This window comes from Lepus europaeus, chromosome 3 (genome assembly GCF_033115175.1).
Source record: "Lepus europaeus isolate LE1 chromosome 3, mLepTim1.pri, whole genome shotgun sequence".
NCBI lineage: Eukaryota > Metazoa > Chordata > Mammalia > Lagomorpha > Leporidae > Lepus > Lepus europaeus.
Genome location: NC_084829.1, coordinates 144,840,199 through 144,862,953, shown reverse-complemented (window position 1 = coordinate 144,862,953; position 22,755 = coordinate 144,840,199). Strand labels below are relative to the sequence as shown.

Genomic DNA, 22,755 nt, shown 5'->3' with positions numbered 1-22,755 from the left:
TCAAATAAGAGACACTCCATTGGTACCCAGAAAATGAGCAGGTTTTGGAATGTTTAGAGAAGAGAAAAATTAATCAAGTCTTCAATGGAAAGAGACGCATTGAAGTGGGGCTTTGGAGGACAAATAAAATTTTAGTAGGCTCTTCTCAAAATAGATTAAGAATGTGAAAAAATTCTGGAAGCTTTTTGTGGAAAAAAATAACTTGTTGGTTCTTATTGTAATTTAAATTGGAGTTTAACATGTGCACAGAAAAGTGTACAGACTGTATGTGTACAGTTTGATGAATTTTCATAGTGATCACACCAGTGTAACCAAAAACTGATCCAGAAACAGAACATTCAAGACTAACACTTGGCACTGTGGTTAAGCTGTCACTAGGGATGCTACATTCCATAGCATAGAGTCTGGTCTGAGTTCCACTTCGCTCACTTGTGATTCATGTTACTGCTAAAGTGCACCTTGTAAGGAGGCAGATGATGGCCCAAATACCTGTGTCCCTGCCACCCATATGGGAGACCTAGAATGGAGTTCTAGGCTCATGACTTCAGCCTGGCCCAGCCCAGCTTGGGCCCAGTCCAGGCAGTTAGAGGTAGAAGAGCGTGCGCTCTCTCTCTCTCTCTCTCCACTTTCCAAATAAATAAAAATGATTAAACATTAAAAAAAAAGTCAGCCATGTTATTGCAAGTAACTATCATTCATTTCCTGTCATTACTATATAATATTCCCCTATATGAGTATACCACAAACTATTGAACCTTTTTTTTCTGTTCATGGGCATTTGAGTTGATTCCATTTTGGCTTTCATGTTCTCTGTGAAAAGTTTTGCTTGTTATTCTTGGATTTTTGTGCAACATTTGAATGTATTTCTATACAGCATATATTCCACAGCTTTAACAGACACAGTAAAATAATTTTTCCAAAGCAGTTGAGGACACTACTTGCCCCAAATCTTGCCAATATGTGCTATTTTCAACACTTTAAATTTTGATCCATTCTGATAGGTTTGGGGTAGAATCCCTTTTTCATTTTAAATAATGTATCTATTTGGTTGTTTTTTTTGTTTGTTTGTTTTTACTTCAAAGACAATGCATGCTCATCTAAAAAGATTCAAATAAAACACCCTCTATCACTATCTAATTCCACCCCCATCATCCCATTTCATTCTGTTAATAATGTCTCCCATCCTTCCTCTGTGCAGATACAGGGTGTGTGTTTTGCCATGTGTCTAGGTTTTTAAAAAACTGAATTATATAATTTCCTTATTTCAATAGTTCCTTTTCCCCCCTTAATATATAATGGTCACTTTTTCATGTCTATACTAGATATACAATTCCTAAAAAGTACATGTTGTGAGGCCACCACATTTTGTGTACTTATTCTTTTATTATTGGCACTCATTTCCAATTCTTAGCTATCACTCAAGAAACTATCATTAACATCATTTATTCATTCATTCAAGAAGTAAGCACTGGGGCTGGCACTGTGGCGTGGCGGATTAAGCCCTCGCCTGCAGTGCTGGCATGCCATATGGGCGCCAGTTTGAGTCCCGATTGCTCCACTTCCGATCTAGCTCTCTGCTATGGCCTGGAAGCAGTGGAAGATGGCCTAAAGCCCTGGGCCCCTACACCCACGTGGGAGACCTGGAAGAAGCTCCTGTCTCCTGGCTGCGGATCAGCACAGCTCCTGCCTTTGCAGCCATTTGGAAAGTGAACCAATGGGTGAAGACCTTTCTCTCTATCTCTCCCTCTCACTGTCTGTAACTCTACCTCTCAAATAAACAAATAAAATCTTTAAAAAAAAAAAAAGAGCTACAATATGGGGCCAGCATTGTGGCATAGCGGATAAAGCTGCCACCTGCAGTTCGAATCCTGGCTGCTCCACTTTTGATCCAGCTCCCTGCTATCACACCTAGGAAAGCAGCAGAGTATGGCCCAAGTCCTTGGGCCCCTGCACCCAAGTGGGAAACCCAGAAGAAGCTCCTGGATCCTGGTTTCAGATCAGCTCAGCTCCTGCCATTTGGGGAGTGGGCTAGTGGATGGAAGATTCTCTCTTTCTCTTTCTCTGCCTCTCTGTAACACTGCCTTTCAAATAAATAAATAAATCTTTTCTTTTTTAAAAAAAAGCTACATTATTACTAAGCACTAAAAGGAACTAAAGGACATGGGGTAGGAAACATTGGTAAAGGAGCAACAGGTTTGCAATTTTAGATAAATTGGCCAGAAAAGGCCTCACTGGGGAAAAATTAGATTGTGAGACAGGCATTTGGGCTGGTTGTTAAGATGCCCACATCTCATATTAGAGTGCCTGGTTTCAAGTCCTGGCTCTACTCCCAACTCCAGATTCCTGCTGTTGCCCACCCTATAAGGCAGCGAGTTATGGCTCAAGTACTTGGTCCCCTGGAAGAGCTATATTCAATGCCTGGCTCTGGGCTTCCACTTGGTGCAGCCCCAGACATCACAAACATTTGGGGAGTAAACCAAAGGATGGGAGCACTCTCTCAGTTCCCCTCCTTCTTTCACCATTCCTCTCTCCCTCTCATATAGAAAATACACATTTAAAAGCATTATTTATAATTGATAGAATTAAAAAAGAGAATGATCCTACATAGGAAGCAGGATACGCAGCAGATTCATAGAATGGCAAATGCCCTAAACATCACTCTGACCTCAGAATCAGCCCTTAAGGCATTCAGATCTGGCTAAAAAGCCCATGAGAGTTTAGCAGGCATGGAAAGCCAAGACACTGTGGCAAAAAAAAAAAAAAAATAACCTAAATGAAAGATCTCTGTGAGTGAGATCCCAGCAGGAAGAATGGGCCATCAAAGAAGGCAGTACCTTTCTCTAAAGGGAGAGAACTTTCACTTTGAATATGGCCTTGTCTAAACAAGATCAGAGTTGGTGAACTCAAGAGACTTCCATAGCCTTGGCAGCTCATGACAAGAGCCTCGGGTGATTACTGATGTCATAAATAAGAGTGTCAATTGTTAAATCAACAACAGGAGTCACTGTGCACCTGCTCCCCATATAGGACCTCTGTCCTTAATGTGTTGTACTATGCGAATTAACGGTAAAACTACTACTCAAACAGTACTCTATACTTTGTCTTTGTGGGTACAGTCTGTTGAAATCTTTATTTAGTAAATACTAAGTTGATCTTCTGTATATAAAGATAATTGAAAATGAATCATGATGAAAATGGGATGGGGCAGGGAGTGGGAGATGGGATGGTTGTGGGTGGGAGGGAGGTTATGGGGGGGGAAGCTGCTATAATTCAAAAGTTGTACTTTGGAAATTTATTAAATAAAAGTTAAAAAAAACTTAAAAAGGTGGATAAAACATAAAAAAGCATTATTCAGAGAAAGACATTGTGAGTAAAGACTGAAAGGAAGCAAGGTTCATCCTCATACAGCCACCTGGGGGGAAAAAAAAAAACACTCTAGGCAAAAGAGACAAGGCAAGAAAGGACACAGAGGTAGAAGCCTGTGTGGCCAGTGTGCCCACAGCAAGGGTCAGGCAAGGGCGGGGACAAGGGGCACAGCATCCTCACGTGTATCTTGACACAAGGTTTGACTTGTGTTGGGTTTGGAGAGCTCTCTTCTTCACTCTCAAAGTGTCCTTGCTGCAGATGGGATGTCATCGTGCTCTGCTGGCTTCCAACTCTTCCTTCACCCCCAACAAGTCCCCGTGGAAATTGAGGGTGCAAAGTGCTTTCTTCCCCCAAAAGTTATCTTTAGCATGGTCAAAGCTCAAGCCCCACTCCTTGGGAGCTCCCAACAGGTCTACATTCAAACAAGGCCCTGCATTATCCGACCACGGCTGCCATTTCCACCCTCAGCCACTGTGAATGTTTCTCTATCCTGCTGCTCCACTTGTCTAGCAGTTCCTAGAATGCTGAGGTTTCTCCACACATCAGGGCTTTTGTTCCACACTTGGACTGCTCTTCGAGAGTCCTCAGCATAGCAGGCGTGTCCTCACCCTCAGAACACAGGTAAATGTCACCATATAGAGTGGCCTCCAAATCACTGTTGGCCCAGTGCTCACCCCTCCCTAGCATGTCCCACCCTTGTACCTGTTTATTCCTTTCACTGAAGTTACACAGCGCCTTATCCCAGATTCCATTTTTTATTCCAGAAACCTCTTTCTCCTTATACATTTAAGGATGATTTGCCTGGGGCTGGTGCTGTGGTGTAGTAGGCTAAGCCGTCTCCTGCAGTGCTGGCATCCCTTATGGGTGCCGGTTTGAGTCCCAGCTGCTCCTCTTCTGATCCAGCTCTCTGCTATGTGCTGGGAAAGCAGAAGATGGTCCAAGTCCTTGGTCCCCAGGACCCATGTGGGAGACCCAGAAGAAGCTCCTGGTTCCTGGCTTCGGATTGGCTCAGCCCTGGCTGTTGCAGACATTTGGGGAGTGAACCAGTGGATAGAAGACCTCTCTCTCTCTCTCTCTCTGCCTCTGCCTCTCTGTAACTCTGCCTTTCAAATAAATAAATAATTCTTTAAAAAAGAAAAAAAAAAAGATGATTTGCCTCTGAGCAACAGCATGAGAAATAACATATTGTGATGCTTAATTATTTTCTGTGAGTGAAATGTCACATAGCCCCCAAATTGATCTGTTGAAACTTAATCACCAAGGTGACAGTGTTAGCCCATGTTAATGGCCTGGAAAAAGTAGCAGAAGATGGCCCAAAGGTTTGGAACCCTGCTACCCAGGAGGGAGACCTGGAAGAAACTCCTGGCTCCTTGCTTGGGCCTAACCAGCCCCAGCGGTTGTGGTCATCAGGGAAGTCAACCAGCAGATGTAAGATCTCTCTCTCTCTCTCTTCATAACTCTTTCAAATAAATAAAGAGATTGTTAAACACACATACACACATACACACACGACGCAAACAAGTCTTGTCTTCAGCATCTAGGCCCCAGGGTGCCTAATTATAAAAATACTGTTTTGGCGACCTCTAGTGTCAAACATTGTTTCAACACATGTATTTATGAAGTTCTGTTAATAAGAGGATACTTCAAAAGATTCGTGGAGAATGGAATTAAAAGATAAATTTATTTTGCTGCAAAGAAAAAGTCTTGAAATACATATATAGTTTTCTCATAAAGTGAATTTTTCAAAGTACCATTGTACTTTGTATAATAGACAAAAATGAGATCTAAAATAGTTTTTCACCACAGGAAATACAAGTTTAATTTCCATTTAAAGTTCATGTTTTTCTGAAATAATAATAAAATTGAATAAAATTTCTGGAAGCATTAGACATTTCAAAATCACTGGTTTGAAGCACATGGATGTATGAAGGGTGTTCACAACAGCTGTTTTATTTTTTGAGCAGTGTTCTAATTCTGCTACTAGGAATTTGCCCAATGAATATACTTGGTTTTTTTGTGTGTTTGTTTGTTTTTAGATTTATTTATTTGAAATTCAGAGGTACACAGAGAGAGAAGGAGAGGCAGAGAGAGAAAGAGAATCTGGTGGTTCACTCCCCAATTGGCCGCAACGGTCGAAGCTGGGCCAATTCAAAGCCAGGAACCAGGAGCTTCTTCCAGGTCTCCCATGTGGGTGCAGGAGACCAAGGACTTAAGCCATCTTCTACTGCTTTCCCAGGCCACAGCAGAGAGCCAATCAGAAATAGAGCAGCCAGGACTCGAACTGGCACCCATATGGGATGCTGGCACTGTAGGTGGCTGCTTTACTCACTAATGCACAGTGCCGGCCCCTAATTCTTTATTATTGAATGATGCCTTGATTATTCAAAATATTTTTTAAAAATTATTTATTTGAGAGAGCCAGTATTGTGGTGCAGCAGGTTAAGTGACCATCTATGACACCATCACCCCATGTGGATGCTAATTTGAGCCCCAGCTGTTCCACTTCAATCCAGCTCCCCACTAATGCACCTGGGAAAGCAGTAGAAGATGGCCCAAATACTTGGGCTCCTGCACCCATGTGGGAGAACCAGATGAAACTCTGGCTCCTGGGTTCAGCCTGTCCCAACCCTAGTCATTGTGGACATTTGGGGAGTGAATCAGAGGATGGAAGATCCCTCTTGCTCCCTCTCTAACCCTTATCTCTCTGTGTAACTCTGTCTTTCAAATAAATAAATAAATTTTATTTAAATTTTAAAAATTTATTTAAAAATTTAAAAAAATTTATTAATTTTTTTAAGAATTTATTTATTTATTTGAGAGGTAGGGCTATAAACAGATGGAGGGAGAGACAGAGAGAAAAGTCTTCCATTTGCTAGTTCACTCCCTGGATGGCCACATCAGCCAAAGCCAGGAACCAGGAGTTCTTCCAGGTCTCCCATATGGGTACAGAGGCCCAAACATCTTCTACTGCTTTCCCAGGCCATAAGCAGAGAGCTGGATCAGAAGAGGAGCAGGTGGAACTAGAACCGGCACCCATATGGGATGCTGGTGCCACAGGCAGAGGCTTAGCCTACTATGTCACAGTGCCAGTCCCAATAAATAAATTCTTTAAAATATTGAGATGCAGAGAGAAATAGTTCCCAACCACCAGCTCACTCCCCAAGTGCTCATGGTGGTTGCAGCTGGGCCAGAGCTAGGGCCAGAGCTGGGAACACAGTGCAGGTCTCCCAGGCTGGTAACTGGAACCCAACATCCTGGACCATCACTGCTGCCTCCCAGGCATTACACGAGCAGGAGGCTGGGATTGGTAGCCAGAGCTGGAAATCGAACCCAGGCAACTCCAACATGGGACACGAGTGCCTCAACCAACATCTTCGTCTCTAGGCTAAACACGTGCCTTAAACTATTCAAATTCTTAAATAATATTTTTTAAATGTTATAGCCAGCAGCCCAAGACCACTGGCATAACCATTTTGAAGAGGAATTTCAAAACACCTAGTAAAGCTTGAAGAAACTTATCCCTCTGTCTTGGGAATTTTATTCCTGGCCGTATGCATTAATGAACTCATGTAAGAAGGAATGGACAAGACCATTTGTGGAGCATCGTTTCTTTCCTTCCTTCCTTCCTTCTTTTTTTTTTTTTTTAAACTTATTTATTTATTCAAAAGGCAGAGTTACAGAGAAGTAGAGGTAGAGGTAGAAATAGAGGGAGAGAGAGAGAGTTCTTCCATCCGCTGGTTCACTCCACAGATGGATGCAACAGCTGGAGCTGTGCCCAGTCCAATCTAAAGCCAGGAGCCAGGAGCTTCTTCCAGGTCTCCCACGCAGGTGTAGGGGCCTAAGGACTTGAGCCATCTTCTACTGCTTTCCCAGGCCACAGCAGAGAGCTGGATCGAAGTGAAGCAACCGGGAGTCAAACTGGTGCCCATATGGTATGCCAGCACTGCCCCAGAATATAATTTTTAATGGCAAAAAATACAAGAGTGTCAAATTGTTAAGTCAACAACAGGAGTCACTGTGTACTTACATCTCATGTGGGATCTGTCCTTAATGTGTTGTCCAATGTGAAGTAATGCTATAACTAGTACTGAAACAGTATTTTTACACTTTGTGTTTCTGTGTGGGTACAAACTGATGAAATTTTTACTTAGTATATACTGAGTCGATCTTCTGTATATAAAGATAATTGAAAATGAAAAAAAAAACCTTGGTTTTAAATTGGAGATTGCATAGAAAATTAATCAATTTTAAAAATATCATGTAGGATCTCTATCCGGCTGCACGAATATCCAAAAAGGATACCCTAAGAGAAGCATGGGTTTGTTTTTTCCTCAAGTATTTCTACCGCCGTGAATTCTAAACCAAAAGGTAAACCATAAAGCGAAAATGAGATGCAAAGGAGGAGCCAACCGGAGGCAGACGTCGCCGCGGGAACAAAGGCTTTCCGGGCGGGGACGCGGGCCGGGGGCGCCGGGGGCCACCTGCCCGACACGCGAGACCGGGAGGAGTGTGCGCCGGAGGCGCCCACACGACTCGGCCCGGGGCTGTGCCAGGGTCACGGAGCGGCAACGGCGGCCCCGCCAGGCACGCGCGGGACCAGAGGTCGCGTTTGCCGACCTCAGTAATCCACCCCTACTATGAAGGGACGACCGTGCCGCCTCGTCAGCGCCTGATTACACCAACGGTTTATTTTCCCGGTTGCCTGTGCCACTGGCCCACTGGCCCACTTTCTCTCGGCACCGGGCCGACTACGCATGCTCCCCGCCTCTCGGGTTCTGCCCTCCATTAAGCTGTTGAACCGCGGTCTCGGAAGAAACCACAAATCCCAGCATGCAAGACGCTACGTCAGTACAGGGCCACCCACGGACCACCAAGTGGACCATCATGCCACGCTCTCCGAGGGGGGCGGGACTCTGTAAAGGGGCGGGACAGTTTCAGTGTCGCCTGGGCAACTCCAATACCGCTTCAAAATGTGCTTCCGGTTCCGCGCCCTATGACTGAGGCGCTACGCCGCGCCGTCGCTCTGACGCAATTTCTCTGCGACTGAGCGAGGCTGCCGGTTCCGGGTGCTGGTCTTCCTCCGGCGGGAAACCCGAGAGCGGTTCCTAACCCTCGTGCGACTTCTGACTTCGGAGCGAAAGGGAAAGCGGCAAGATGACAGACCGCTACACCATCCACAGCCAGCTGGAGCACCTGCAGTCCAAGTACATCGGCACGGGCCACGCCGACACCACCAAGTGGGAGTGGCTGGTGAACCAGCACCGCGACTCCTACTGCTCCTACATGGGCCACTTCGACCTTCTCAACTACTTCGCCATCGCGGAGAATGAGAGCAAAGCGCGAGTGCGCTTCAACTTGATGGAGAAGATGCTGCAGCCTTGCGGCCCCCCAGCTGACAAGCCCGAGGAAAACTGAGACGGCGCCTCCTCCAGCGAGCCTCCCGATCGCCGGCATTGCCCGCGCGTTCCTGCCTCCAGTGCACTGGTTCTTCCGCGACTCCTTGCTTCTCCGGCCTTCCGGGTGCAGAAGGGCTCGCCGGGGTGTCCCGCCGGTGTTGTCTTCGTGGGGATCCCTCGGGACGCAGCACCAGGACCGCCAGGGCTCCCTGAGAACTGCGGGTGAAGACGTCCTAGAGCTGGCGGGCGTTGGGGAAGACGGCACTGGAGTGAGGGGATTTGGAGGCTCGTGTTTGATTTAGTTGATTGTCGCGTTGCCTTTTTCATAAAGTTTAGAAACTGTGAAGTCTCTTGGTCTGATCTGTTTGTGTTCCAGGGGAGAGGGCTGGGGAGGACTCAGGGAACCAAAGGTTCTGTGAGTGTGCAAGTAGGAGAGGGTGGGTGGAGGGCACAGGACCAGCCTGCATTGCCAGGCACTGAAATCCGCCCCGCATGCCCTTTGGGGAGCTTCAGAAAGACCCCGGAAGGGCTGTGGCCTAGAAGGTTAAGCCTCGGCCTACAGTGCCAGCATCCTACATGGACAGCTGGTTGGAGTCCTGGACGCTCCACTTCCGAGCCAACTTCTTGCTAATGCTCCTGGGAAAGCAGAGAAGGGTAGCCGAAGTGCTTGGGCCACAGACACCCATGTGGGAGACCCGGAAGAAGCTCCAGGTTTCTGTTTAGCCCAGTCCTGGCCATCGCGGCCATTTGGGGAGTGAACCAGCAGATGGAAGATTCTCTGTCTTTCTCCGACTCTGTATTTCTGACTTTAAAATAAATTTTTAAAGCCCCTAGAAAATTCAACTTTTAATTCCATTTTTCACCAACTTTGTGAAGCCTCCTTGTGTTCAGAACTCAGATTTACTCCAAGAAAAAATTTTCAGATCCATAGTGCCTTCAGGTTTGAGGTTTTTTGTTATTCTACCTTTTTCTTCCATTTTAAACCACATCCTTTCTTGGGAATTTCTGGCCATTCTTCAGAAATGACAAGCTGATAAGCAAGTTGTTTCATCACTTAACATATTTGTTGGGCTTTATGTGACAGGCTTTTTTTCTAGACTTTGGGGGCTTACATTATGCTGGTAAACAAGGCCAAAGTGTGGATATAATCAGCAAGTGTTAGAAGATGCTAGGGATTGAGAGCAGATAGGTTTACAGTTTTAAATATGATACTTAGATTATTGAGATCGTGGCACATAGCAAAGACGAAGGAAATGAGGGAAACAGCGAAGCAGAGGGAACTGCCGGTGTGATAGTCCTAAGTCTGGCAGTGTGCTTGACTTACTGTAGGAATGGCAAAGAAGTAAGGCTGAAGGCAGTGAGAAAGAGGGAGAGTAGAAAAGCAACACATGGGGCTGGCACTGTGGTGTTGCAGGTAAAGCCTCGGCTTGCAGCGTTGGCATCCTGTATGAGTGCTGGTTCGTGTCCTCACTGTTTCATTTCCCATCCAGCTCTCTGCTATGGCCTGGGAAAGCAGTAGAAGATGGCCCAAGTGCTTGGGCCCTGTACCTGTGTGGGAGACCCAGAAGAAGCTCCTGGCTCCTGGCTTCAGATCAGTGCAGCGCTGGCTTTGGAGCCATTTGGGGGAGTGAACCAGCAGATAAAAGACTCTCTCTCTCCCTCTCTCTCTCTCTGCCTCTGCCTCTCTGTAACTCTTTCAAATAAATAAATAAATCTTAAAAAAAAAAAAAAAAGAATGGAGCTTTGTCAGCCAATATAAGGATATCTGAGGAAGTAAGAGAAGAATAATGGGAAGGTTTTTAAGCAGAAAAATGAAATGATTGAGCATTTTTAAAGTTTTTCCTTTACTGAAAGGCAGAAAAGAGATTTTCTGTCCTGATTCACTCTCCAAATGCCCTCAAGAGCCAGGGCTGGGCCAGACCAAAGTCAGAAGCCCAGAATTCAATCTGGGTTTCCCATGTGGGTGCCCCAACTACTTGAACCATCACCTGCTGTCTTAGCAGGCAGCTAGAATCTGAAGCAGAGTCAGGACTTGAACATAGGTACGCTGGAAGAGGTTTCAGGCATCCCAAATGGCATAATTGCTATGCCAAACTGTTGCACCAATATAGTTTATTTTTTAATTTGAAAGGCAGAGAGACAGATGGAGATTTCCCATCCACTGGTTCACTCCCCAATGAACAGAACAGTCAGGACTGGGGCTGGCTGAAACGAGGAGTCCAGAGCTCAATCCATTCTCCCATGTGGATGGCAGGACCCAATTACTTGAGCTATCGCCTGCTGCCTCCCAGGGTGCACAACAGTAAGAAGATTAGAGATGGAGCCAGGACTTGAACCCAGATAATAAGATGTGGGCTGCAGTTTCAAGAGGCATCTTTTTTTCTTTGTTTTAAAATTTATTTATTTGAAAGGCAGAATCAGATATTTTCCATGCACTGGTGCACTTCCCAAAAAGCCAAACATCTGGGGCTGGACCAGGCTGAAGCCAGGAGCTGGGAACTCTTGGGTATCTCATGTGGGGTGGCAAGTGTGCAAGCAATGGGGCCATCTTCCGCTGCTTTCTCAGGTCCATTAACAGGGAGCGGCATCTAAAGTGGAGCAGGCAGGACTCAAACTGGTGCTCCAATGTGAGATGTCAGCATTGCGGGTGGCAGCTTAACCTGCTGAGCCAGAGCACTGGCTTCCCCTGACATACTTTAGATTAATAGTTCTCAAACATTTTGCTTTCAGGACATTACACTTTTAAAAAATCAATTATTGAAGACTGCAGAGAGCCTTTGTTTATGTTGGTTATAGCTGTTGAAATTTACCATGTAGAAATTAAGACAGTATTTTAAAACATTCAGCAATTAATTTAAAATAATAACCATCCCATGCTAGCAAAAATGTTTTTATGGAAACTATTTTCCAAAGCAAATAATTTAATGAGGAAAATGTCTTCAAGAAATAATTTTACGGGGTGGGGGGGGGTGGTCATCGTGGCATAGCAGGTTAAACCTCCACTTGGGAAGCCTGTGTCCTATGTGGAAGTTCATGGTTTGGGCCCTGGCTATTATGCACTTCTGACCCAGCTTCCTGCTAATGTACTTGGGAAGACAACAAGTAATGCCCAAGTACTGGAGTTCCTCCTTTCCTTATGAGAAACCCAGATGGAGTTTCTGCTCCTTGGCTTAGCCTGGCTCAGACCTGGCTGTTGCAGCTGTCTGAGGAGTGAACCAGTAGATGGAAGATTTCTCTTTCTCTCTCTCCTTCCTTCCTGTCTCTATCACTCTGCCTTTCAAGTAAATAAATAAATAAATCTTTCTAAAAGCCATTTTTCTTTTTTTTTTTTTAACTTTTTAAAAAAAGATTTATTTATTCAAAAGTCAGAGTAACACAGAGAGAGGAGAGGCAGAGAGAATGGTCTTCCATCTGATGGTTCACTCCCCAACTGGCCGTAATGGCCGGAGCTGTGCCAATCGGAAGCCAAGAGCCAGGAGCTTCTTCTGTGTCTCACTTGTGGGTGCAGGGGCCCAAGAATTTGGGCCATCTTCTACTGCTTTCCCAGGCCATAGCAGAGAGTTGAATCAAAAGTGGAGCAGCTGGATCTTGAAGCAGCACACATAAGTGATGCTGGCACTTCAGGCCAGGGCATTAACCCACTGCCTGATATTAAAATAGTGCACTCAGAGTTTTTCATCATGACAACCTCCATTTTGGACTACACCTTCAGTGCTGTAAGTTTCTACAGCACCAGCAGCAGTGTGAGCCATTAAGGATTCTTGCATGATCTCCATCCTGATGAGGGCCAGAGTAATGCAAGAAATTGTGGATTACTTCCACCAGGCTAGAGACCTCTGGTATTTGATGTGAGCCTCCCAATCAGTGGCTTAAACTGATGCAGTAAAATCCCTGCCCCACTAGTTCCTGGTTTTGATGTAGCCCTGACTCAGTTGTGAGCCCTGGAGGAATCAGCACATGAAAGCATTGTATCTGTTTGTGTCTCTCTGCCCTACCTGCTCCATCTTCCTGCTAATGTTCATCCTGAGATGATGATTCAAGTACTTGAGTCCCCTCCATAAACATGGTAGATGCAAATGCAGTTTTTGGATGCTGGATTTAGCCTGTCCTAGCCACAGCTGTTGCAGGCCAGCAGATGAGGTCTTTCTGTCTCTGCCTGTTGGCTTGATGCTGATGTTTGCTCCATCTCACACATATCCATGAATCCAGCAAGGCTTGCAGCATCAGTTTGAACCTTGCTGTGGATTCTGACCCAGCACTGCATACTTTATCTTCTTACCTCCTTTCCAGTCACTGCATACTTGGGTGTTTCTCAGGAAGATGAGGAGAGGGAGACATCCTTTAGATTGCAGGGACCGCTTCAATTCGCTGTAGATGAGTGCTGGCCAGAGGAAAGGGTGTATTTCCAGAAGGCAGCTGCCATCTTGGGGGAAGAAAGTTCTCCCAATCCCCTAAAAGCCATTTTTCACAGAGTTGGCACTGTGGCGCAGCAGGTTACAACCCTAGTCTGCAGTGCCAGCATCCTGTATGGGCGCTGGTTCAAGTCTCAGCTGCTCTACTTCTGCCTCTCTGCTGTGGCCTGGGAAAGCAGTAGGTATCCCAAGTTCTTGGGCCCGTGCAGCCACGTGAGAGACCCAGAAGAAGCTTCTGGCTTCTGACTTCAGATCAGTGCAGCTCCAGTTGTTGCAGCCATCTGGGGAGTAAACCAGTGGATGGAAGACCTTTCTCTCTCTGCCTCTTTGTAACTCTGCCTTTCAAATAAATTAATTAAAAAAAAAACACAAGAAAAACAAAACAAAAAAGGCCATTTTACAGATGTCTTTGATATCTAGATTAATAGAAGACAATTGGATTCTTTAAAAAATTAGTTTTTGGTATAATATTTTTAATTTACATTATAGTCAAAGGATTCTTAGTTTCACTAAACAAAGAGTACAACAAATGAAAAATAAAAAGACCATAGCCCAACAGGAACATAGGCAAGGTCTATACATACTAATCAAAGGAAGAATGTTCAACTTTATTTATTTAAAGTAAATTTTAAAATTGTCCCCACATCTTTAAAACTACTAGTATATAATTCCTATACATTTGTTTGACAAATATTTAAAAAAAGTTTGACAAAACACTATTTACAGCAAAACTGATACACTCAGGAATTTTTTTTTTGAATTCTTATATCTATTTCTACATTCAAATTGTTGGGATACGAAGTCTTGGTTGAAGTATGAAAAAATCCACTTGTAAATATGTAGTATGGGAGTAATACATAAGCCTTTTCAAATATGTGTGCATTTTCTTTGATATTCTAACAAACCCAGGAGTGGTGGATTCTGAAAGGTAAATTATACCATTGCATCTGATAATCAATGAACTTTTCATTCTGTTACATTAAAATTCATCCATTTGTCTTGAACATGGTGTTTATCTTCTACCCCTACATGACTGAAACATAATGAATCAATTGTTTGGAAATTATTAGCTAATGAGTAACACAGGCTTTCCAAATGACACATTTCACTACACATATGAAAAAATCACATTCAGGGCTGGCGTTGTGGTATAGTGGCTGCTGCCTGCAATTCCAGCATCCCATATGGGCACTAGTTTATGTCCCGGCTGCTCCACGTCCAATCCAGCTCCGTGCTAATGCACCTTGGAAAGCAATGGAAAATGGCCCAAGTCCTTGGGTCCCTGCACCCATGTGGGAGACCTGGATGAAGCTCCTGGCTTCGGCCTGGCCCAGCCTAGCTGTTGTGGCCATTTTAGGGTGACCAGTGAACGGGAGATTTCTCCCTTTGTCTCTCCCTCTCTGTAACTCTACCTTTCAAATAAATAAAATAAATTTTTTTAAAAAAAATCACACCCACTAATATCACCATTGTCTTATCAGGAAAGTCTTAGAGTATTGAGAATATGGAAAACTCCCGATGCTTTGTTTTCTGCAGGTTTCAGTTTTTGCTGGGTAGCTTGTACTTAACTGCCCACATGGTTCATTTTCAAGAAGATGTCTGCCAGATATCCAAATGTGAATATATTTTATTGCTCTTTCATGTAAAAATGGCGTGCTTTAGAAAAGGAGGGCATGCATGGGCATTTAGCACAGTGGTTAAGATACCTTTGGGGGCAAGTCCCTGCTTCTCCTGTGATCCAGCTTCCTGCCACTGTGAGCCCCAAGGGGCAGCAGGTGATGGCTCAAGTGGTTGGGTCCCAACAACCACTTGGGAGACCCAGATTCAGTTCCTGGCTTTAGCCTGGCCCAGGCCTGGCTATTGCAGACATTTGGAGAATGAACCAACAGATGTAAGGTCTCTCTCTCTCTCTCTCCTCTCTCCACACACACATACATAAATAAAATTAATTAGCAAAAACAAATGTAGCAGTTCAGTTTGCAACTCAAATAATCACAAGTGCTTTTCTTTGAAAAAAAAAAATCACCATGCTTTGTTAACATGCTTTATGCATACTAAAAATTTCATCACACAAAGTACTTAAAAAGCTTGGTTTCAAAGACTAAGATTTCCTAAAGTTACCACTTTTCTCTGCTTCATCTAAGATGTGCTTAAGTAAAACTAAGTTAGCCAACTTTTGGGTTGGTTTTCCTGAGGGCATAGCAGAATACAATAACTCCTAATACAGTTTGTGTCACTGTGCTAAAGGGCAGTAGCTTTGTTGTTGTTGCTTTTGTGCCATCTACACACACGTTAACAGTGAAAATGCAATTACAATCATAACAGTATGAAAGCAGTCTCGGCTTCATAGATACCCTGAAATTCTTTTGCCTCCATTTTTACTTGAAAGAATGACTAAGAGCAGATTAAACTATAGTTCTTAGCACTTGGGTATTTGGCAATATTTTCTCAAAAATGAGTGAAATAGATCTCTACAAGGAAACCTACTGTTTAGAGGATCCCTCTGACTGCTGTGTAGAGAATAGACAGGTAATGAAGGAAGAAACAGACTAATTGTCAGTAATTGAAATTATTCATACAGGGTCAGCATTGAGGCATAGCAGGTAAAGCTGGCGCCTGAGATGCTAGCATCCCAATTTGTGTCCCAGCTGCTCCACTTCTGATCCAGCTCCCTGCTAATGGCCTGGGAAAGTAGCAGAAGATGACCCAAGTGCTTGAGGCCCTACCATCCCCATGGGAGACCTGAATGAAGCTCCTGGCTCCTGACTTCAGCCTGGCCCAACTCTAAATGTTGTGGTCATTTGGGGAGTGAACCAGTGGCTGGAAGAACTCTCTGTCTCTCCCTCTCTCCTTCTCTCTCTCTCTGAAACTCTCACTTTCAAAAAATAAATAAAACTTTTTAAATATAGTAATAATGGGGCCAGTGCTGTGGTGTAGCAGCTAAGGCCTCCACCTGCAGTGTCAGCATCCCATATGGGCGCTGTTTTTTTTTTTTTTTTTTTAAGATTTTTATTTATTTATTTGAAAGTCTGAGTTACACAGAAAAGAGAGGCAGAGAGAGAGAGAGAAAGGTTTTCCATCTGATGGTTCACTGGCCGGAGCTGTGCCGATCCGGAGCCAGGAGCCAGGAGCTTCTTCCAGGTCTCCCATGCTTCCCCATGGCCATAGCAGAGAGCTGGATAGGAAGTGGAGCATCCGGGTCTCGAACTGGCACCCATATGGGATGCTGGTGCTTCAGGTCAGGGAGTTAACCCACTGCACTACAGCGCCGGCCCTGGGCTGCTCTTCTGATCCAGCACTCTGCTATGGCCTGGGAAAGCAGCGGAAGATGGCCCAAGTCCTTAGGCCCCTGTACCCACACAGGAGACCCAGAAGAAGCACCTGGCTCCTGGCTTCAGATCGGCGCAGTTAAGGTCATTACGGCCATCTGGGGAGTGAACCAGCGGATGGAAGACCTCTCTCTCTCTCTCTCTCTCTCTCTCTCTCTCTCTGCCTCTGCCTCTTTGTAACTCTACCTTTCACATAAATAAATAAAACTTAAAAAAAAAAAAAGTAATAACAAGGCCGGCACCGTGGCTCACTAGGCTAATCCTCCGCCTTGTGGCGCCGGCACACCGGGTTCTAGTCCCGGTCGGGGCACCGATCCTGTCCCGGTTGCCCCTCTTCCAGGCCAGCTCTCTGCTGTGGCCAGGGAGTGCAGTGGAGGATGGCCCAAGTGCTTGGGCCCTGCACCCATGGGAGACCAGGAGAAGCACCTGGCTCCTGCCATCGGATCGGCGCGGTGCGCCGGCCGCAGCGCACCTACCGCGACGGCCATTGGAGGGTGAACCTACGGCAAAAGGAAGACCTTTCTCTCTGTCTCTCTCTCACTGTCCACTCTACCTGTCAAAAAAAAAAAAAAAAAAGAATCCTATAATGTATGCAGTGAGACCCCCATGAGCTAATAAAGATTTATATTGTTAGATTTTATGGCAAGGATGTTGGTTTGCTTTATTAATTTTTTATTTTATTTTTAAAGATTTATTTATTTATTTGAAATGCAGTTACAGAGGGAGAGAGAGAGATATATCTTCCATCCACTGGTTCGCTCCCCAAATGGCAGCAATGGCCAGAGCTGGGTCGATCAGAAGCCAGAAGCCAGGAGCTTCTTCCGGGTCTCCCACGCAGGTGCAGGGGCCCAAGCACTTGAACCATCTTCCACTGCTTTCCCAGGCCAATAGCAGAGCACTGGGTTGGAAGTGGAGTGGCCAGGACTTGAATGGGTGCCCTTATGAGATTCAGGCACTGCAGGTGGTGGCTTCATCCACTATACCACAGCATCGGCCCCTGCTTTATTAACTGATGTATCTTAAGCATCTAGAATGGTGTCTGACACATCCCAAGTGTTTGATAAATGTTGAGTGTTGAATATGGGAAAAAAACAGAGCTTAACCCAGGTATCATATTAGATCCACTCTAATTCATGTTCTTAGGTAGTCTTCAATTTCACCCAGTTAGGTAATATTAGAGAAGAGACATTTGAAAGTATACTTCCTAGTAATAGTAAAAGCTAGAGGGCTGGCGCTGTGGTACAGCAGGTTAAAGCCTTGGCCTGAAGCTCCGGCATCCCATATAGGCGCCGTTCTAGTCCCGGCTGCTCCTCTTCCAATCCAGCTCTCTGCTATGGCCTGGGAAAGCAGTAGAAGATGACCCAAGTCCTTGAGTCCCTGCACCCACGTGGGAGACCCGGAAGAAGCTCCTGGCTCCTGGCTTCGGATCGGTGCAGCTCCGACCACTGCAGCCATCAGGGGGAGTGAACCAGCAGATGGAAGACCTCTCTCTCTGTCTCGACCTCTCTCTATAACTCTCTCTTTCAAATAAATAAAATAAATATTTAAAAAAAATAATAGTAATAGCTAGCATATTGAGAGCTCTTGTGGTGTCCTGAGCATTTTATTTTGTGTAATCTTGCAGCAAGATTATTCTAATTTTATAAATGAAACAGGTTCAGAAAAGTTAAATTATTCAAAGTCATATGACCAATAAGCCAAGATTTGAACTAGATCTTTCTAGTTCCAGAGCTAAAAGTTTCAAATATACTGCTTCACAAGTAGCTCAAATATACAAAAATAATATTAGAATAGTTTAATATCAGTTACGATCTCAAATTTTTTAAATTGGAAAAAAGCTTAGTAGACAGGCCAGTACCGTGGCACAGCGGGTTAAGCTGCCACTGTGACACCCATATCCCACATTGCAGCACCAGTTATGAGGGTCCTGGCTGCTCCACTCCCCAGCCAGCTCCTTGCTAATGGGCCTGGGAAGGCAGTGGATAATGGGCCAAGTACCTGGGCCCCTGCCACTCATATGGAAAACCTGAATGATGTTCCAGGCTCCTGGCTTCAGCATGGTTCAATCTTTATTGTTGAGGCCCTTTGGGGAGTGAACCAGAAGATGGAATATCTCTCTCTGTCTCTCTCTCTCTCTTCCTCCATCACTCCACCTTCCAAGCAAATAAATAAATCTTTCTTTAAAAATGTTTAGTGGATTATTTATTCCTGAAATGCATATCAGGCCAATGTGAAAGATCTTGTAAAGCTCTAAGTAAAAGAAAAAAAAGACTAACTTGAAATATGGAATATAAAAATATCTTACCAGGGAAAATAATTTTGTGTAGAAAAAAAAAAATGCCATTCAAGAATCTCAAAATGAAGTGTAGTCCAAACTGTGAGCCAGGCTTCCTTGTTTTTTCGGTAGAGAGCATTATCTGTGTCAGACACAGGGGGGCAGCAGATGATAAGCTGATAGAAATTACTTTTGGCTCGAGCTCTAAACCTGGGGATTCCTGCTAATTCCAGAGGAAAATAAGCTGTCTCTATACTCATTTACACTAATGTTACAACTAGGAAGCCACTTTGTGGGCTATAAAATAATGGTTTTCATTTGACAAATTTGTAGAAATCCCGTTGGAGATAACTATATTTTGCTTACAAGGATGGATCAAGGATGTGGAACCTATAAGTTAACAAGAGTCACTGTGCACTAACTTCCCATGCAGGGCCTCTGCCCTCAATGAGTTGTATGAGAGTTAACTGTAGAACTAGTTCTCAGTTTTGTGTGTGTGTGTGTGCAAATTGTTGAAATCTTTACTTAGTATAGAGTTGGTCTTCTGTGTACAAAGTTAATTTAAAATAAATCTTAATGGAGAATGGGACTGGGAAGGGGAGAGGGAGGAGGAGGAGGGGTGGGAGTGCAGGTGGGAGGGCTGCACTATTACTAAAGTTGTACTTAGGAAATTTATATTCCTTAAAAAATTTTTTAAATAAAATAAATATTTAAAAAACAAAAATAAAAAAGATATGGAACCTAGTTTGGGAAAAAATAGGGGAAGCTGAGTATGGTTCATTAATTGTAGCAAATATACTAGTATGAGATGTTAATAGCAAAAGTGAGATAAGCAATAATGGGGACCTCACAATTTTTGTTTTGTAAATGCAAGATTATAGTAAAAAAGAAATACAAAAAATTAGCCTAGAGTTGGACAAAATCATCTAATGAAATGACTATTTTATAATTTAAAAAAGAATCCTACTGTTAAAAAATTCCAATTTAGGGAGAGGGGGAGATAGAGTGGCACACAAATAATTCAGATCCATAGTGGCAAGAGGTAATTGCTACAGAAAAAATTTTTTAAGACCATAGGGGTTTACCTGAAGAGGTTATTGCAAACTGCCAGTGAGAGAGTGAGTGAGATATTGTTGAGAAAGGCTTTTGTGCAGACTCTTGAGTAATAAATTAGGCTTGATCCATAGGAAGACGAGGAAAAGGCATGGCAGCTTCTGGGTGCTATCAGCTGCCCCAGCAAGGCAGCTTGCTCCAGCATTCTTCTCTTCAGAAAAACCTTCCCATGACTCATGAATTTACCGTGGTTTACAAAGTCTTCGCTCTTGAGCCCCTGCTTTAATAAGGATGGAAAACCAAGATTCAAATCCTAGGAGGGTAACAATGATAGTGACTATTTATTGGGTGCTTGCTGTGTGCCAAACACGTACATAAATTATGTCAATTAATCTTCACCACAAGCCTGAGAAGGCTATTATCCCATTATCCCAGTGAGTAAACATACAGGAAAAATTAAGTTGTCTGATTAATATCACTCAGCAAGAAAAGGGCAGAGCAGGGGGGATTAAATGTTACTCTTTTTGCAGCATCCCGATTTTTTATAGAGTAGATGACAGTTTCAGAACTATGTTTTACAAAATTCTATTTTCTTGTAAAATTGTTGGTAGCTTTTTTTAAATTTTGTTTTGTTCTTTAGGGTTAAGGTGAGGAGAATATTTTGGCTAAATGAGTTTCAGACATGCCACTGTAAAGTTTTATACTGTGAGTTTTTGTTTAATCCACAGTTCCCAAAATTTATTTAATCTTGGACTTCCTTTTTCTAAAAAATAATTACCAGAATAATTTTTATAAAGCTGTTTGGGGGATCTCACTTTTGCTAATGAAGAGATTTTACAACAGAGAAATGATGTGTTCAAGGCTGGCCTTGTGGAAGACCAATTTGGCAGTGGTGTGAGGTCTGGAACCCATAACTGTAGATAACTCTCCTTTCCCGAGATTATAATCCACTCAGCTGAATGTGTACACCTTTGTGAATGGAAATCTTCAACTCCGATTCTGAGACTAACAGCTTACAGATATTAGAAAGGAAGAAGACATAAATTGCACAAATTAGCTATGAAACTAGCTAGGGTTCATTCTTTTCCAGGAGAAGAACAAGGAAAACCAATGTATTGAGGAATCAATCTGACCATTTGTGTTCACTCATTGTATCAGAATCTGGAAGGTGTGTTCTCTGCTGAAGCATCACTAGGGAATGATCTGGCCCCAACAGTTGGTCTACTTCAGATAGCTGACAATTTGTTCTGGTTTCCCTGGCTTTTGTTCGCACATCCCACATTTCTTCCAGGCTCTCCATATCCCTCCTCCTCCTCAGAGTCACAACACACACATTCGTGCCATCACAATTCTTGCCCACTCTCTCCTATAACTCTGAAATATCAAAAACTAGATGGGAGGAGGGGTGCTGGTGGGAAAGGAGACATGGAAAAATCCATCTCATTTCTTACACAAATGGTCTGCAGCAAATGGCCCTTTGAAGCGCCATCTCTTTGATCTGTGTTCCCTCAGAATCCTTCCTTTTCTGCCCTTCCCTCATTTCCTAGCCCACAGTTCTCAGTCCTTATCTTGTCCCCCAGCCTGCCTTCTTATCACTCTATCTTCCTCCTTCAACAAGCCTGATCCTCGCTTCCCCTATGGCTCCTCACAGAAGGAGTGGCCCTCACAGCAGAAATGCCTCTGCAACATGAAAAATGGAGGCAAGTAAAGGAGGTGACTCAAGGGCTGGTGGTAGGACATCAAAGCTGTAGGGTGCTCACCTCGTCAGCCTCCCCATTCCAAGCCTTGACCAGCACACAGCTGTCTGCTTTACCCTCATCCTGGGTTCTGGTCTACTGCTATGCATTTCACAATTATGCTCTTTAAAAATCACATTCCTACTATTATCCCTTCATCAGTTTTGATGTGAGGATGAAGTGATACGGACTTTTAAGAAAAATTTCTCAGAAATTAGTGAGTTTCCCCCACTACAAATCCTATAATGAGATACAAACCACATCTCTATTAAAAAATAAGAAAAATACAAAGAATAATGCAAGATGGATAATTCTTATCCCCCCCACCCCGAACTGACAACTGCTTATCTTGTGTCAAATTTCCTTCCCTTTTTCCTATGTTTAAAATAACATTGCCACTGATGTATGTATATATACACACACCTTTTTTAAATGAAAGGAAACTTTACAGATAAATGAATGTCTGTTTTGACCACCCCGAGTCCAGTGTTTCCTCTCTCCTCATGCCAATCTCTACCCACACCACCACCGTCATCTCTTTTGTGAGTATGTTTTTTCAGTATACCCATTAGACTTTTACAAACATATATTTGCATTGGGAACCATATGGTGTATTATTGTGCTTTTTAAAATACACTATTAAATCCATTTGGCAGTTCTAAAAAAAAATAAACTTAGCGTTACCATATGATCCAACAATTGCAATCCTAGATGTACCACTGAAAGAATTGAAAACTAAGACTGGCACAGTTATTTTTATGCCAATGCCCAATGCAGCAATATTCACAATAGCTAACAGGTTAAAACAACTCAAGAGTCCACTAACAGATGAATGGATAAATACGATGTAAAATACATGCAGTGGAATGTATTATTTAGCCAAAAAAGGAATGAAGTTCTGATACATCTACAACATAGATGAGTCTTGAAGAAGACATTACCTTACGTAAAATAAGCCAGCCACAAAAAGAAGAAGTTTGTATGATTTCACATGTTCGACCTAGAATATGTACTTTCAGGGACGGTTTCTAGGGACTAGCAGGAGGGACACCAGGGAGCTGTGATTTAATGGTTACAGAAGTTTTGTTCAGGATAATGAAAATGTTTTGAAAACAGGCTGTGGTAATGTTTTGCACAGCCAACATTAAATACAATCATTGTCACTGAATTTTTCACATTGGTATGATT

At 43.6% G+C, this 22,755-nt stretch overlaps 1 protein-coding gene and 1 long non-coding RNA gene across 2 annotated transcripts in view; both read left to right on the top strand.

Annotated features, from left to right (window-relative positions):
* The window catches only part of LOC133757144 (uncharacterized), a 91,663-nt gene that overhangs the window by 43,440 nt on the left and 25,468 nt on the right, over positions 1–22,755 (top strand). The gene's annotated exons all lie outside the window — the stretch shown is intronic.
* Positions 8,391–9,108, top strand: SF3B5 (splicing factor 3b subunit 5). Its single transcript, XM_062187756.1, has one exon. The coding sequence runs from the start codon at positions 8,521–8,523 to the stop codon at positions 8,779–8,781; it is 261 nt and encodes an 86-aa protein (XP_062043740.1). The 5' UTR covers positions 8,391–8,520; the 3' UTR covers positions 8,782–9,108.

What these genes read in the sequence shown, in the direction of transcription:
- SF3B5 (XM_062187756.1), top strand. Translation starts at nt 8,521, where the DNA reads ATGACAGACCGCTACACCATCCACAGCCAGCTGGAGCACCTGCAGTCC.